General features: G+C 45.0%; 1 protein-coding gene across 1 annotated transcript in view; it reads right to left on the bottom strand.

Annotated features, from left to right (window-relative positions):
- The window catches only part of LUC7L (LUC7 like), a 22141-nt gene that overhangs the window by 465 nt on the left and 4530 nt on the right, over window positions 1–17146 (bottom strand). Inside the window, exons 2-10 of the mRNA XM_017741227.1 lie at window positions 16738–16808; window positions 15544–15638; window positions 10622–10720; window positions 9807–9917; window positions 9034–9177; window positions 8459–8635; window positions 7719–7807; window positions 3300–3329; window positions 2228–2392 (exon numbers count right to left, since the gene is read on the bottom strand). Of these exons, the coding sequence (XP_017596716.1) occupies window positions 2228–2392; window positions 3300–3329; window positions 7719–7807; window positions 8459–8635; window positions 9034–9177; window positions 9807–9917; window positions 10622–10720; window positions 15544–15638; window positions 16738–16808 (981 nt within the window). The remainder of the gene's footprint in view (window positions 1–2227; window positions 2393–3299; window positions 3330–7718; window positions 7808–8458; window positions 8636–9033; window positions 9178–9806; window positions 9918–10621; window positions 10721–15543; window positions 15639–16737; window positions 16809–17146) is intronic.

Raw genomic sequence — 17146 nt, forward strand, 5'->3', positions numbered from 1 at the left:
GTATTGTGGCATGGGGAGTGGGACCCCCATGACAGCAACTCTGGGCCCTCCACAAGGTTTCTGTCAGGGAACGTGGGCTCTGCAGCGCTGAGTGCACGGCACAGCCTTTGTTACTCCTTCCTCAGAGTGATCCTTTCAACCTGTTGCCACAGGGACTCTCTCACGTCTTCCCTGCTCCCCTTACTATTTTTCTGGGCCATACTGAAGTGCCTGCAATTTCTTCCTCATCTCAGTTCATGGCTTCCAGAGCAGTTTTTCATTATGCCCTAAGCTACTGGCTTTCTGCTCAACTGCTTTAAATACCAACTGGATTCTTTGCTGGCTCAGCCCTGGGCTCCTCACTTTGCATCCTGACAAATGCTGGTTTTGGCAGCATCCCAGGTTCAAAGTCAGGATGATACAGATTTATATTCACAGCCCACCGCACGGGCACATCTTTTCACAGCCACAGATTTTCAGCAGCGCTTGCCTGTGTCAGCCCACACAGAATTAAGCAGAAGGCTTCCCATTAGGTCTAATCTGAAAGGCTGTTTCTTGTGTGATTTCCTGCCAGCTTAGGGAATAGCAGGATTCAAAAGGAGCTGATTCTGAGTGAGCTCAGCAGAGGCTCCCACATTTTACTCCAAGGCTCAGTACACAGGGTTTTGTTACAGTCATAACAGAAGGTACCCTAGAGGTTCCGCTTTCATTCTTATTGATTTTAAGGTTTGAAAATACTGCACAAGTGATACATCAAAACCCAACAGCCATTTCATTTTCATGAAACTGTGTCATTTAACATCAGTCTGTCTGATGACATTAACTCTCTACCTGTTCCACAACAATGCCTGCTGCCTGCAGATCTCCTACCCTGAGATCTCCAGATCCTGTGACACCCTCTCCATTTCTTTCAGCAAGTGAGACCTCAGACCAGCAGAACCTGAGGGCAGATTCCATTAACTCTTGAGGTCAAAACAGAAGCTACCCTCTTTCAGGAAACAGTTTTTCTGTTTGTTCTCTTGTTTTTGTTCTGTTTTCTTAAACTGATCCTGGCCTCTCCCCAGCTCTCAACAATTTGTGCAGGTGTGTCAGCTGGCCAATCCCCCTGCAATCTCAATGGGCTGGTTTGGATGTGTTCAAGGGTTCCGAAGTAATCCCTTACCTGCTCTTTAGTAATAGTTATTACAGGATCTTCCTCACTTCCTAATTGTCCAAACTTCTTTTCTTTATTTTTCATGTTCAAGACAGATTTAAAAAAGCACTTTAGTATCTCAGCCATTGGAGAATCAACAGCATTTACACCCCCCCTCAATTATTAACAGACTTCTTTTTCAGACCATTATTTCCCTCCCCTTCACCAGGTATCTTTAAAAGAAAAGCTGTTCTTACCCCTTAGCTAAGCTGACACAAGACACACAACAGTAGGTTTGTTTCTAGAATTGTACTTGAGTGCTGGTGCCTAATCAGGTGGCAGTGCTAAAGCACTCCCTTATTAACCAGGAGTCTTTAAAAAAATCCAGATCTAACCTCAGCAAGCACCTGGAGGTAGACTTGCTCCTGGGCTTAGAAGGGCTATAAGTTAACAATGATTCCAGTCAATTTTTCTAATACTCTATACACACTTGCCTCATCCTTCCTCCAACACAGAGGCTGTTTTGCTGAATTTCAGAAAAACTTTAAGCCCTTCTTTGGACTATAGTGCTTCTCCTCAGAGACAGAAGAACAGTATACTGCTCCTGTATTGCTTTTTCAGGAGGAAAAAGTGCTGATTCCTAAAGAATTCTCTCTCTCTCTCAAGCAGCCTTCTAACAGGAGGCTCTCCCCAGACCTCAAATCATAGACTCCTTCCCGATGCCAGCACTCAGAGAAGGAATCTGGGAAGCAGAAAATAACTACAGAAGTATAACATCCAAGCTGCCTCTCAGGCACTTGGCTTTTACAGGCCCAGGGAAGCTCAGTCAGCTCAGAGAGGCTTCATGCTGCTTGTCATTCAAGGAGCATCTTGAGGCTCAGTACTGCAAATCAGGGAACCTGTTCTATCTCCTGGACTCTCAGCTGAGATCTTGCTGTACAGCTGCTGCCCTCACATGAGGCCACTGGGAAATCCTGCTTTGGCCCAGGAGCTGGCACAGGCCACCACAGCTGCTCTGGAGAACCCTGCCACGCTCCTGCTCACTCTATGGGCTGGGGACGTCACTGTGAGCCAAGGACTCCCCTTTCCAGAAGCACTCCTGTCAGGAATACATACTTGTGTTTTGAACTCCTGTCTCTGGACCCCCGGCGGTGACCTCTGCTGTGGCTGCGGGAACGGCTCCGGTGGCGCCTGTGTCGGTCCCGGGACCGGGAGCGAGACTTCCGCCGTTCCCGGGAAGCTGATCTGGAGCGTCTTCGCCTCCGCTCCCGAGACCGTGATCTGGAGGGAACACAGATTGTCTCAGTACCTCAGATCTGCACCCCTGAGCCACCTCTCAGATGCTGCTGAGTAACAAATACCCAGAGCATCAGCACAGTCCAGCCCTGCCCGGCCACATCCCTGCTGACACCCAGGGCTGATCACCCACACAGCGGGCAGTTCCCTCCTCCTGGGCCTTGTGCTACCAACAAAATGCCAGTGGGTTATTCAGTTTGCTGTGGCAAGCTTATAGATAAAGCTCCCACCATTATTGTAAGCATGTGGCAAGGGCCAGAGCAGAGCTTACAACCCTGCATCACGCACAAGTGAGGCCTGTGTAAGTAGAAGAGAGGCCAAAGGAAGTGGTCTGTGAAATCACCATAATCCTAAGAGAATCTTCCTTGTGAAAGTCCTGCACTTTACAAACAGATTTATTTCAGCCTGCTCTAAAAATAAGAAAGATGCCAAAGGAAAGCAGTAGAGAGGGAGATCTCCAGGTCCGTGATCACAGACAATGTTGCCATAGCATTAAGGCAAGCTCTTCCCAGAGATGTGGGGGTTTTAATCTCAACTCTATTTTCACATCTGAGGTATTTTATATATATATATATAACAGATACTTCAGACATTAGAACTATGGAAGTATATCAGGTATTTATTGAAAGAGGCCTCGAGGACATTCATGGGCTCACGCTCTGGAGCACACAGAGCCCATCCTGGTCAGGTAACTTGGCACCTGCTCTACAGCAGCACCACCAAGCTGAGCAGCACCACTGAGGTGCCCACACTGCACTTCCCATTTCTTTGAGGGAGCAAACCAGACACTGAGGCATTGAGTGAACTGCATTTGTGAGACCCAGGAAAAACCTCAGTAGCTAGAGAGAAACACAAACAGGCGTTTGGGAGAACCGCAGAACTGGGCACTCACCTTCGGCGATCTCTATTTCTTGATCCAGACCTGGAAAGAAGAGGAGAGTTAAGAGAGAAATTATGATACAGCCAGTGGGTTTTCAGTGGGAAAATTTATCCGTCCTGGCAGCTCTTCACAGGAATAAGCAATACCCCAAGTGATGCATTAGTTAAAAAAAAAAAAAAAAGCTTGCAAATGAAACACTTAATTAGCTTCAATTTTGGGAGCAAGAAGAATTTGTGAAAAACTGGAAAACGTGAGTGTCTGCACACTGAGCTTCCTGTCACAACAGAAAAGGTCTAAAAACCAATTCAGGCACTATTAATAAAGCACCACAATGAGCCTTTCCAACTAATTTTCTATGCATATTTGTTATATACTCTTTACTCCCTGCTGTGTAACACCAGCTGGATCAACTCTAACACTTCCAAGAAGTGCCACTCTCTAGTCAGAAAGACATCTGCCAGTTTTCTGATTTTCGTTCCTTTGAGGCAGTTCCATGTTAAAGGGGTTTTAATAAAGAAAAAACAGCCTTTTCTCACTCCTTGTATTCGTTTACCAAACATTAGAAGGAAATTTCCATCAATCATTTTTTCCCTTTTGGGGAAGATAACTAGGAAAGAAGAGGGGACAGAGCCACAAGAGAAGAACTGTTACTGACAAGTGACAGAGATATACTGAAAATCTTAGAAAGCACTTGAGAAGAGTAATCCAGGCCCTGCTGTTCTTTCTCAGATTCCACGACCTTCAGGGCTCCTGTGTGGCACTCTGAGCTTACTGCTGTCAGCATTAGCTTTTGACAGTTTGTAAATAACAAAGGCAGAATTCTTTCAACTTCTGCAGCACTATTACTCAGCACCACTTAAAATACCACTGCACACAGAAGCTACACCCTCCCTCCTCCTCTGTGGCCACATTTCAGAGCCAGCTGAACATAACACGCTGTCTGAACAGTCTTGTTTTGCTTTAATTAAGAAGTGGCTCCTCTCCCTGTTTAGTGACTTCGAGACTCACTCCTGTAAGTGCTCCCCACTGCACACACTCACACAGAGGTTCCATCTACACCCCACAGAGCTGGTCTGGCACTGTGACAGAAGATACGGCTGAAAGCTACACACAGACAAGGATTTAAGAAGCAATAGGCAAGCATCTGTTTTAATAATATCATTTAAAACCATGCCTGGAAAAGACAAGATTAAGAAAATCAATGTGCACTGACGTTTCTTCACAATGAAATGGGATTGTTCAATCATGGTAGAAAGCAAAAAAAAGCCCCCAAATTTAGAAAGGAATTCAGGTAGGACTGTAAACAAAGTGGAGCTGAACTTGGAGTCTGCAAATGAAACATGCACTGTGGCAACACACATGACCAGGTGAAGGAAAAGCTGATAAACCAGGAGAGCAGGACAGTAACCACATGCCTCCATTCCCACGTAACAGAACTTGACAGAGCAACAGGACCTCCCGTAGATACCTGGCAGGCAGCTGGATTTTTTTGGTGGTTGTAATTACTCCAAGTTCTTAATGTTCTTTTTCCTCCTGATCACTTTACTCTGAACCACCAGTGCACACATCCACAAAAGCCCTTCTACATCCCCTGAAAAGCCTGGCTACCCTTCCATGCCTATGATCTGAGCAGGAGTATGCACAAAAAACACCTGATAATCACTTCCTAGAACCAGACTTCAGAATTCAGGAAGTATCCAACAAAACAGCATTGTTCTTACTCGCCTGAATCATTGTACAGCAGGAGACTAAAGAAGACTGCTGTCCATAGGAGCAAGAGGCTGAGCAAGTCTATTAAATTAATTTTTTCCTCTTTTTTTTTCCTCCCTGTATCACATACTTTGTGCTGAGTTTCATAACCTGTCTTTTGTCCAGCTTAACACAAAGGAAATCCGTTTGGCACCTCCACCAGGCTTGTTTGCTGGTGTACTCTGGAAGCAAACACCAAGGTCTGTACTTTCAAGCGTGCCACTCCTCCACAGAATTCCAGTCTTAAGTACTGGGTACCCAACAGCCACATCAAACAAAAGACTTATGTTTATTATCACTAGGGTGGCAATCCAGTTCACTCATTCCTATGTGGAATCACAGATTATTGACAAATTAATTACAGCTGTGAGAGGCAGAGTTTCACAAGGGAATCCACAGGTTTCCAGGGATGTCACAGTGGCTGTCAGTTACCAAAGACTCCCAAAGTCAAGCCATACTCTTACTGAAGTAACACCATGAAGATGCTGCATAGGAGGATACAACAAGAAGAGTTCTGAAGGAAACATGTTTCCTGTGGTTCCTTAAAGTACCAAGCTCTGGCTAAGAGTCTGTCTGGAAGGTGGTAGAAGTCACCAATTAGTTTTTGATGAAAAAATGCCCCTGTGAGTATCGTGTGCACAGCTCCCAGCAGATAAGGGACTGAGAAATCTGGACTCTAACCTCAGTTCTGACACTGAGTGTCCACTGGGGAAACTACTGTCCTCCCTCGGGTCAAGTTCTCATTTTGGAGAGGCAATTAATTTGACCTCTTCTGTATGGAACGCCTGACTCCTTCATAACAAGTTTTTCTGTGGAGCACACACGTGCCCCTGCACCATGCCAGAGCAAAGGCCAGTCACAGTCTCTAAGTACTGTCACACATGGAAACAGCAAGAACTCAGACTTTAGGCCAACTCCATGCAGTTCTTAAACCTTTCCTATTTTAAGCCTTAAATAAACATTCAAAAGCAGCCTTCAAACCCCCTCATCAGATGCATCCACATATGGACTACCTGTGAACATGAGAGGCTCTTTAGCTCTCAAGAATTGAGGGCTTGGGGTTTTTTTAAAAACCACTAAAACAAAACCACCACACCACAGAAGGAAGAAAACCAGCATTTTGAGAAGATGTGGATCAACAAAGAGATCCAGAGGATTCTTCCTTAAGGCAACTCTGTTGAGCAACTTACACAGAGAAATTACCTCCAGGAAGAAGAGGCACCATGGAGAAAGTGAGTCCAGGTTAGGCAGTGTCCTGCTGTGGATCAGGAAGAGCCTGCCATGAAGCAGCTGCGTGAGAAGACACTTCCCATTTCACTTCCACATCGCTAACCACAGCAGCAGCAACAGCAGTCCCTTTTGATTAACTCCAGCAATCATCAGGTAGTTGCAGATCCTGCAGCTCCCAAACTTAACTGCATTACAGTTGCATGGATAACAGAAGGTTGTGAGGCTCTCCATGAAGTGCTACAGTTCGACAGAAAGCTGTAGCATGAACTGCTCCTTCATATCGCACTAGGCAATCCCCAGAGAAAACCCACATAAAACGCCCTAACTGGAATTATGCATAATATGCATATAATAATATGGATAATGAATAACAAATTGGGGCTTACATCTTCATAATACATTAAAATCACCATGCTGCTTCATGCTGGTATTTGACAGCAATTCCAGCAATGTATAGCCAGAGCCAGCACCATCTTAGAGCACACTGCAGTTATAAATCTCATATTCCTCAGACAAACTCACTCTTCAGCTGACTCTGGGTTTCAAAAATAGCTCTGCACAGGCAGCAAGGTTGGGGTCTTTTTGATGCAAGAAGTACGTGAGGAAAAACACACAAGGTAAGCAGGGAGATGCTGTGACAATCCGAACAACATTCCTACCCAGCCACTTCCTCTGCCTGACCCCTGCCAATAACCACCCTCCCCACACCAGGCTGTTTAACTGAGCTGTTTACACACAAGATGCCTCTTCAGCTCAAGTACACAAGAAATTGTTTTTCCAGTTCAGCTGGCAAGATGCAGAAGAGCTTGTCCTGAGAAAACTAATGTTCCAGCCCCTCCCACTGCTCAGGAATTACAGACATCTGAGCAGGTGACACACATGGCTACAACCACCAGAAGCAGCCACTCCTTGGGATCCCTCAGCTTCCTTAGGAAATGCTTGCCAAAGCTGTGTCAAAAGCACCTCACTTGCTGTAGGAAAGTTACAGGCAGTCCACTATTTGCCTCCTGGACACCAGCCTGTTACCATCTCCAAGCCTCCAAGCAGTGAGGAGGGCTGTCCAGGGCATTTCTGCATGACTACTGCCTTTTGAGCAAGCCCAGTCCTCACTCATCTTAAACTTTCCCACTCAGATGCTCTGGATGAGGGTATTTTATCCAGACTCAGATTCCCTAAAACAGGGATTAGACCAATATAAGCCTGAAGACTATGGGGAACTCCCATCTTTCAGACACACAGTAGAGGTTAAAATACATGTACAATCACTCTAAGGTGGAGGAGTGGAGGATTTGTGCATTGCTTTTATCTTTAACTGAATGCCAAGATGCTCACAGAGCATCTGGAGCACATCCAACAGCCACTCCAGAAGCAGATGCTGAATTCCTGCAGTGCTCATGTACAAGAAATCAGATACTTCTAAACTTCACAGGCCAGTTCCCAGGTTCCACTCACCGTCTGCCCATCCTCTCCTCTCGTTCTCTCTCCTCTCTCCGTCTCAAACGATCCTGGTTTCTCTTCTCTTGCTTTTCTGCCACTGTTTTCTAGGGGAAAAAAATAAATCCACATCATATTTCAGGCATACAGTAACAGGTCAGATCTGCAGGAAGACCATTCCAATAGCAAGACAAAGAGCCATTTCACTGCATTTTATGTGCTAACCTCTACCAAGGTTCTCATTTTTCTCAGTTGAGGCACTGACCTCAATGCACTGTGAGTGAGGCACAGGAATCACAACTCTTACTCAGCTAAAGGTCCCTCTTTGCAAGCAAAGCCAGTACCACAACCCATTACAAATCATTTCAGAAAACTCCTAGTGGTTTCAAGACCTTTTCGCTGACAGAACCACGTGAAACTTCCGTTCAAACATTTCATTAAGAGGTCTCAAAGTCAAAAAACCCAGAGTAAAAAATTTCAGTCATGTCAATGAGAATGACCGTACCAAAGCTCCAAGGAATAAATTATAGCAGTGGTCTGGTTTGACTGATTCTGAGGGTACATATTTAGTTACCTAGAAAAGACAGAACAGAACCCAAGACAAGGCTAAACAAAGCCCATTTGATGTTCTAGGGATTCTGCAATTGGAAATTTCTGAGCTTTTACAAGCCCTCTGCAAAGAATTCTGTATTAATTTTAATAGAAATGTTCGAGATCTTCGGAACAACAATGAGAAGGTTTAAAACAGAGAGGATTACCCTCAGCTGATCCAGTTTCTCACGAATCTGAATGAAACCCAAGTGTAATTTGCCTCCAAAGTGGTCAGCAAGACGCCGGTCGTTGTCATGGAGACCCAGATATGCTGAACAGACTTCACACACACGCAGCTTCTGCTGCTGGAAACTGGATGCAGGCATTGAATTTCGGTATTCTTCCTACAGGGAGGCAAGAAAACCCACACAAATGTCAGGGAACCCTTACATAGACACAATCCTCCAGGGAAACCCCTGCAAAGAACTGCTTTGAAGAATCTAAACCCACCCTCCCACAAAGGAGGTGCCACACAAATGCTTTGTAGGCACAGCTAACCCTACAGTCTATCCCTGCAAGGGACTGGTGCCCAAGTATTTCAGAGGACAAAGCCCTCCCCGCCCCAATCAGCTCTCTGCACTAGATAAAAGTTTCTAAAAAGCTTTTCATCCACCACACTGCCACCTGTTTGCTGGCATAGGGCTGGAAATACAAAAGGAGGTGCCAGCACACAGGAAGAGGTAGGAACCATCCAGCCTAGCCCAGGCTCCTGTGACAACTCACAGGGGAGCCAACACTGTACCTCTGCCTCTTTCTTTTTCGCTCGGACTTTCTCCACTTCCATCAGGATCTTTTGAGACTCATCAACATTTCCTTCAGCTCCCAGCTGTTCAGCTTTAGCTAGGAGTTTTCCAATGTCTTCATTCAGCTCATGTACTTTCTCTGCCTGAAGAGAATAGTTAGTTTTTAGTAAGACAAAAATGTGATAAAGCTTGCAGGACAACATTTCATTTTTCTTTAAGAAATACAGCGTAACGAAATCAGCTGTTGGAAGATGACCATGAATCTCCAAAAGTCCCCAACAAAAGGGACTGGTGGACCAATGTCAATGCAGTCACAGACACATGGCAAAGAGAGAAACTGGATGTGGAGAGATCATGATCTGCCAGTCATTTCTGGCTTACAGATCAGCATAGAGACCACAAAATCAGCTTCAGAAATGTCTTATATTGGCCCAATTAGGCAAGTTCCCAAAAAGGAAATTCCATGAGCATTTGTTAAATGAAACAAAAATCACGGGATGATGGACTTACTACTCTAAATTATTATGGTAACATTTCATAGCATGGGGGAGAAACCAATATGCTTTATTTCCAGCTAAAGCAATCTCTTTTAGAGTCCACAGTGCTCCGTAAGTTTGTCTCCAGAATGGCCAGAGCAGCATTTGAGGAGGATGGCTGGAATCTCCAAATCCTCTGTGGAGCCTAACTCCCCAGTATCACTGGTGTCAGAGAAGCAGAGCACCAGTGCTCCCACCGAGACTTTGAGAACTGATGTTTAATGAGAGGCCAATACCTTTGCAGACACTTCAGCACTGATCTCTTCCTGTGTCTCAGCCAGGCGTTTCTTGGCCAGTTCTGTTCTCCTGTCACACTCTGCAATGAAGGATTCCAGGTGATCCATCGCCTGCATGATCAGACAAAGAATTATGAATGAAGGTGCTCTCCATGCCAGATGTAGCTTTGACAGCCAACAGCTGCTATCCCTGTATAATGCATAAACAACCTCAAGAACAGATGCTTTGAGAAAAAAAACAAATGACACTTTGCAGAACAAGTAACATTTGACCCCTGCCCTGTAAACCTGACCCAGTTCCTTTACTGACAGATCACAGGGTGCTCACATCAACACTGCTTTGCACTGGAACTTCCTTCCTATGCAGGAGCAACAGGCACAAGGATAAAAGCACTGGAATAACATGAGAAGGAAAGACAGAATTGTGCTTTCCCTTGATCTGTTCCATCACAGAAAGGTGAAATGAAAGCTGAATCTGACAAAAGTTGAACTACTGAGCAGAAGGCTTTTAATGTTAAATCTCTTTCCGGGACAGGGCATCAGGTTACAAGGACCTGGTACAGAGCAGCAGGTGTGGGGCCCAAGGAATGCCAGGGAGCCTCCCAACTAGCCGGGATAATGGGGTGGCAAAGGCATTAATTACTTCTACATTCTCAAGTCAGCAGTCAGGCTGACATTCAGGAAGGGGCTGCACATTCTGGACAGGTAACACATCAAATAACATGATGAGCTGAAATGGTCACTGAGTTCCACTGTAGCCCAATAACTTCAAGAAGCCATTTCCACAAAAGTAACTAAAATTTCTCCATACTTACATCCAGCTCAAAAAACAGGTCTCTCTCTTTACTTGCAATCTCATAATCTGCTCGCAGAGCCAAGTCATGGATCTTTGTACATTCTCCCAGGTCCATTCGCTGTTAAAAGAAAAAGGAGAACCCACAGTAGAACCCTTCATTACAGCACCAAGCAGCAGATCTCTCTTGCCAACTGCATCATATCAAAATAAAGTCTTTTTATGATAAGCAGCTGCTTCTTAACCTGTCAGTACCAGAACCAGCCAGAAGAACCACATGCTTGCCTGAATTCCTTTTCTAGGTGTTCTGGGAACAACATTAAAACAGCCCAAATGCTTTAAGTCCAGTCTTACTCCTGCTCTAAGTCCCAGAACAGCCTCAAAAATGGCTGTGAGGGAGGTGGGTCTCTTTCAATAGGCACCAACTGCAAATGCCTCCTATTGTGGAGCCACAGCACAGCAAAACATAGCTGCACCCCGTTTAAAGCTCATCTGGAAATGCACATCTGTGTCAGGATGAGCCCAAGTAACATATGACATACCAAATTGTAGGACACACAGAGAATGCTTCCTGTCAACAACAAAAGGACTTAAAACAAATAAGGGCTACAGCCAGCAGAAATGCACAACCCCCCACTCAGCAACAACAGATTGTTGATTCCACAGCCAGACCCTTCCCACATCCAGCTGCAGCCTGGAATTTGAAAACCTGCCCAGCAAAGCTAAGTCCTACACATAAGCCCATTTAATGAGAGACTTAAGAGCATCTCCCAGAAAGCTGACCTGCGTGCTGCCCTTCCCTCCCACTGCACTTCATGCTATTTGAATTTCTTCTTTTTTCTCCCACCTAGTAGTTAACATGAACCCAAGTCAATTATGCTCTCAAAACATGCAAGCTGCATTTCAACATTATCAATTTGTATCAAAGAACATTTCTCTTCCTCTTAAGAGTAGAAAATGAAAATGACATTTTGAAAGCCAAAACAGTAAAAGCCCTAATTGTGAGCCACTGTAGGAATGGCAGGGTACATGTCATTGCATGAAGGAACACCCCAACCCACCATCCTCTTCTCTCACTGCCACCACTGTCCCCCAGGAGCTCAAACCTGAACATGCACAACAGGTGTCAACTCAGTGAACTGCAGAAAAAGCTGAACTGGGATAATGCTGAAGCCCTGTGGAAAATCACAAACTAAAGCTGGGGATGCTTATGTGAAACAATGCAGACAGCCGTGTTTAGAATGAAGCAGAGCAACTACAGCAAACTCTACCAGTTTACACTCAGGTTTTCAGCAGGTGCCTGTTACTGGATTTTCTCTTCTAGAAAAACAAAAATTCCAGAGGACTTGCCACTATTTAGCCTTCCTCATTTTGCTCAGATTTACCAGAACCAGAAGGCCACAGGCAGCAGGCTACAGAAACAGACACTGCATAATGCCTACAAAAAAAGAACGTTGGTACTTTTAGAGCTTGATCATGTTCCACTTCAGGCAAGCCACTTCAAAGAATGCTAGAGTTACTGTTATTTTATCACAAAAATAACTTTCTATGACATGACATCTTTCATTCTTCTGGTCATTCTACTGAGATCACTTTCCAAGACAGAGAGAAAATAATGGTATTGGATGTGATTGTCACACATCATAAATATTCTTATCTGAGCTCTTCCTGCAAGCTGAGCCACTAACCGCACTTCAGAGAATGGGTTCTGACCACTTACAACAGCCAGCAATGCTTCTGAAGCTCCTGTTCCTCTCCCTGTTCATTAACAGGCAACGAATCCCTCAACCTCTTCCTCAAGAAAGAACACTCAGTTCTCACCAGCTTATAAACTTCAAATTTTCCTCCCCCTCCTTTGAGATGTTCTAGTGCAAGGAGACTTCCACAGGTATTGCTCACTCGGGGTAAGACCACCAGCCCTTCTGCCTCCAAGCATCCTCTCATCCCAAGGAGGGCTGTCATCAAACACTCACCCTTTCCACAGAGATCATTACTTGCTCCAGTCAACACTGGCTGGTTTATAACACAGGCATGTGAGACAGGCAAGCAGCAGAGCCTGAGTTAAGGTTTAACTCCCCATACACACAAAGATTAAAGACATTTAGATGTCACTGATCGTTAGTCCTGCTCACATTTGCTGAGAAATCCACATTCTGAGGTATCTCTTATGATATCCACTGAACTGGCAACTCACCACAAAATTAAATTTCCACAAAGAAAAATGTGCTTTAATGGTGATCAGCGTTGCAGAGTTTCATCCAAATGAAAAAGGAAAACACAGACATCCCTCTCACCCCACAAAAAAACCCAACCAATTCTAGAACCTACGGATTTCAACTCATATTTCCCAGTAGGGGACATGATTAATTCCCTGGATGGAATTTCCAAGGTATGTTCAACCTGGGCAGCTTTGAGGCTCATCTGCCCACCTCTTAGTGGAGCTGAAATTCAGGAGAATTGCCAGCTGATGCCATCTCTCAGTGTGCTACAATACTTTCACTGACAGAAATATGCTTGCCACAAGCTGCAGAGAGAACTCAGCACTCACCATGAACTATGTGGATGACAAGGGCCCTGGTGACAGCCCATGGGCTCACTAAACCAACTTCTGTTCTCCCAGAACATTCCTCCTTACCCACAGAGACCAAAGAGAACCACTGTGGCTTATTTAGTGGCAAGTTTAGACAAGTTTCTGGGGTCAAAAAGACAATCACAGGAACAAACCAACTTAAAATGACAGCTCTTACGATCAGGAACACTGGTGCACCTAAACAAAGCAAACATCAACAGGCCTCCTGCAGCTCTCAGGAATATTCCAGAGTTTTGCTTACAGTCTGGACTCCTTCTCTTACTCTGCACCTGAAGGTCAGTGAGTGGGACTCCATCACATTTCACTGAGCACAGCTACCCAAGGGATCAGCTTCCTGCTTGCCTTCAATCAGCTTCCCGCTAAGGAGTATCTGCACGCATGGAAGATACAGCAGTAACAATGCCTTCAGGGGAGGACACAACAGAGCAAGCACCAGAAGGCTTGGAGTATCTGTTGGAAGTTTCCAAGAGGTCCAAGGTCCTGATTTCTGCAGTAGTACACCCAGAGATGGATTATACCTGACCCAGCTGAGGCAGATTCACCCATACAGCTCTTCCGTAGCAGAGCACCATAAAGCGCCAGTGAAGCTGCCTGAGATCACGAGGAAAGACTGCACATTGCAGCTAAGTTTCATTCTGTACTGGCAGCACTGACAGCTGAAATGCTGTTCCTGTTCTGGACATCACATGTTCTTTCAACACAGATCTGGAGCACCAATACTTGCTCTTGCCCCCAGGAACCTGCTGACAGAGGTGTAGAGCTCCACACCCTCTTCAAGGCCACCACATGATCATGTGAGTGATCCACAAGATCACTGGTGCAGGAGCAGTCTTCCTGTTCCTGCAGTTTCTGAGCACAAACTCTACAGCAAGAGGGAAAGGACAACTCAATCAAGCCAAGTAACAACAGAAGCAAAAGAAACTAATTCCTCAAGGTGCTTCTCTGCCCCAGGAGACTCACAACCCACCTGAAACAGTTCAGACTTCCTCCATGCTTTGGCACCAGCTCACACACATCACTTAGTTCAACCCCTTAAACTCATCATTTACCCTCTTCCTGAAAACCTGTCAGAAGAGGTAGAAGGCAGCCTTCATCTTCAAAACACCCTTTGGGCCCCAAGAAACTGTTGTAGAATCTCTTGTCAAAAAACATACCCTGACCACAGTGACCTATACAAAGGATGGAAGTTTAAAATTCTGAAATAGAGGTAAGGTCATATGGAGGCTGATGGAGCAGTAACTGAAAAACACATCTGAGCTTCAAAATAATTTTTAAAAAAATAGAGGTACAGAGATTGGTATTCAGCTTTTCCAATTTTATTCTGCAAAGGCAGCCACTGAGAAGCTAAAGTTTGAGTGCTCAGAGCAGAGGCAGCTTTTGCTACAGCTCCTTCTACCAGTGCTGCCACATGCCTGCTATGGCAGTGACACAAGCAGGGGCAGCAGTGCCAGCCCTCCCTTTGCAGGAGACCCTCTGTGTCCAGCCAGCTCCCTAAAGAGAAGCAGGAAGGGCTATAAATAACCACAGCATCTCTCAGCAATCTGGTTAAGTGGACAGACACTGTGAATTGCCACAGTATTTAATGCAAACAGGGAGGGCAAAGATGGATTTCAAACGTCCATATTCACCTCCATCCTCCAACTGCAATTGTCACAGCAATGGTGACAAAAGACACACTGTTTTCTTTCCAAAGTCAGGCTGCAGCTTTCATCTGGGAGCCTCAAACGAACACTTACTTCACAAGAGTTCACTGTTAAAAGCCCACATCACCTTCTGCTCTCAGAGGTAGCACGTGAGCCAAACCTTTGAATGCTGGCCAGCTCTGTTCCCACAGGGAACAGCAAAGGAGCTGAGACAACTGTCTGAAACCAGTCAGGCAGAGTGACACAAACAACCAAGCAGCTCAAACAACCAACACTCGGCCAGAGATGTGATCTGCCATCACCACCCCAATAATGACAGAAAAGCTGCAGTTCCATCAGGGTTGGGGAGAGGAGACTGAAAATCTCCAAGGATTAGTGCAACAGCCTAGCTACAGGCTTGGAACCACCATAAGACAAATTTCAAGCTCTATCTCAAACTGCTAAAACAGAAATAATTTAGCAACTTCACACAGGATTGTGAAAGAAAAAGCATTTCAGGTCAATTCTGAGACCTCCTGGCTTTTTTTTTTTTATTTTATTTGAGAAGTGAGAGCAGTTGCATACACAGATCACAGGAACTGGAATTAGGATTGTGACTGCTCCCTGGGCACGGAAAGCCTGATCTCTCCTAGAAGTCACCCACCCTGCACAGACAAGAGTTGTACCAGCATCCTCCTCACCAGAATCCCTTATTACAGAGGACATACTTACTGTTCCAGCCAGGATATCATGGGGACAGCAATCCAGAAGGTGGCTCTTGCACACACGATCGTCCGTAAACTTCACCCTTTGTCTGGTTTCATCTCCTGAAATTCATGTGTGGTTTAAATAAGGAGACATTAGAACACCAAGGGAACATAGGTGTCGGCATGAATATTTCACCTCAATATGCAGATTAAAATATTTGGTGCTCCTGCTCCCCAAAATTACTCAAAAAAAAAAAAAAAAAAAAAAAGAAAAGCTTAGAGGGTAACAGGATATTCTGGAACATTTATAATTGGCAACAGACACTATTTTAGCATTTATTCATCCAGGACACCATGTTAAACACAGTGCTGGTGAGCCAAGCAATGTCCAAGGCCTGTCATCCACATAAAGAAGCAGCACAGCCAGAAGAGAAAAGGAGACAGACAGGCTGGCTCGCAGCCAAAACCTGTTATTTTTTTCCACCATTTTTGTTTTTTTACTGTGAAGAAGGGGCAGGAGATACCAAACCCCACACTATCAGATCACAAAACAGGGCTGTGCTGGGCAAAATTTATAGGCAACTGCTCTTTGCTCAGGTGATAATTGAGCCATCGGTCCGTTTGGTTTGGAACCCAACTATGCAGTGTGTGCTCTCCCAGGCCCTGCAAGGAAGGAGCTGGCAGGTCCTGGCCTGGAACACACCACGTGCTTCCCACCCATGGCCCACCCTCAGAGGACATTTTACACTCAGGAGCCACTTAAACGAGACAATATCAGAAAAGCAAAAAAATAAATAATAAAAAAAGAAACAAAGTTAGTCAATACACACTGCGAGCTCCAACACATACTATACCCATCTGCATTCTTCAAGACCTCAGCTGCAGAATTTTATGCCCATTGTTGAAAAGTTTTAAAGGAAAAGCTTTCTTGCCCACACCTGCAGTAAGGAAGTCAGGGGAATGATACATAAAAGTAAAGGCAAAGTGGTAATTGTATGTGACAATTTTAAAGCTCATCTGTGCATATGACACAGGTATGTGTAATACTAAAGTATGAATATAGTTTAGGATTCACAAGCATCCAGGAATAATGTTGTGTCTACTGAAATTTTTTTTTTATTTTTTTTTCTTTCTAAGCTACACTTTTAAAGTTACTTGTGAAAAAAAGCAAACACTTTTTTTTTTGTTATAACAGCTTTAAAAATTGGTTGTGACTCACGGCTCGATGAACATGAGGCTTTTCTGCAACTCCCTTGCAGATTGATGTAGGCAGGCAAAGATACACTGAACCTTTATAAATAAAATAGAGGGGCCACAATTGTTCAGTTTGTATGAAATAAAAATATGGGAAGCAATTCAATAGCAACTCAATACACAGAGAAAGAAAAGCACTTATTCACTTACGAAACAAAGTGCAAAGTGCCTGGACAGCCCTGTTAACGTGCCAAAGGGAATTTAAGTACCCAGCGAGTCGCAGAAGGGAGACACAAACCGCAGCGGGACCGTATTTTGCACGGGCTGTCACCTTTCTCGTCTCGGACAGCACCCGGCGCGGCCGGCGCTGCAGGCACACCTACCTACGCGCCTCTGGACGTGCGGGCACGGAGCCGGCCCTAAGCCTGTCCGCG

This window comes from Corvus brachyrhynchos, unplaced genomic scaffold (genome assembly GCF_000691975.1).
Source record: "Corvus brachyrhynchos isolate BGI_N302 unplaced genomic scaffold, ASM69197v1 scaffold58, whole genome shotgun sequence".
NCBI classification, from domain to species: Eukaryota; Metazoa; Chordata; class Aves; order Passeriformes; family Corvidae; genus Corvus; species Corvus brachyrhynchos.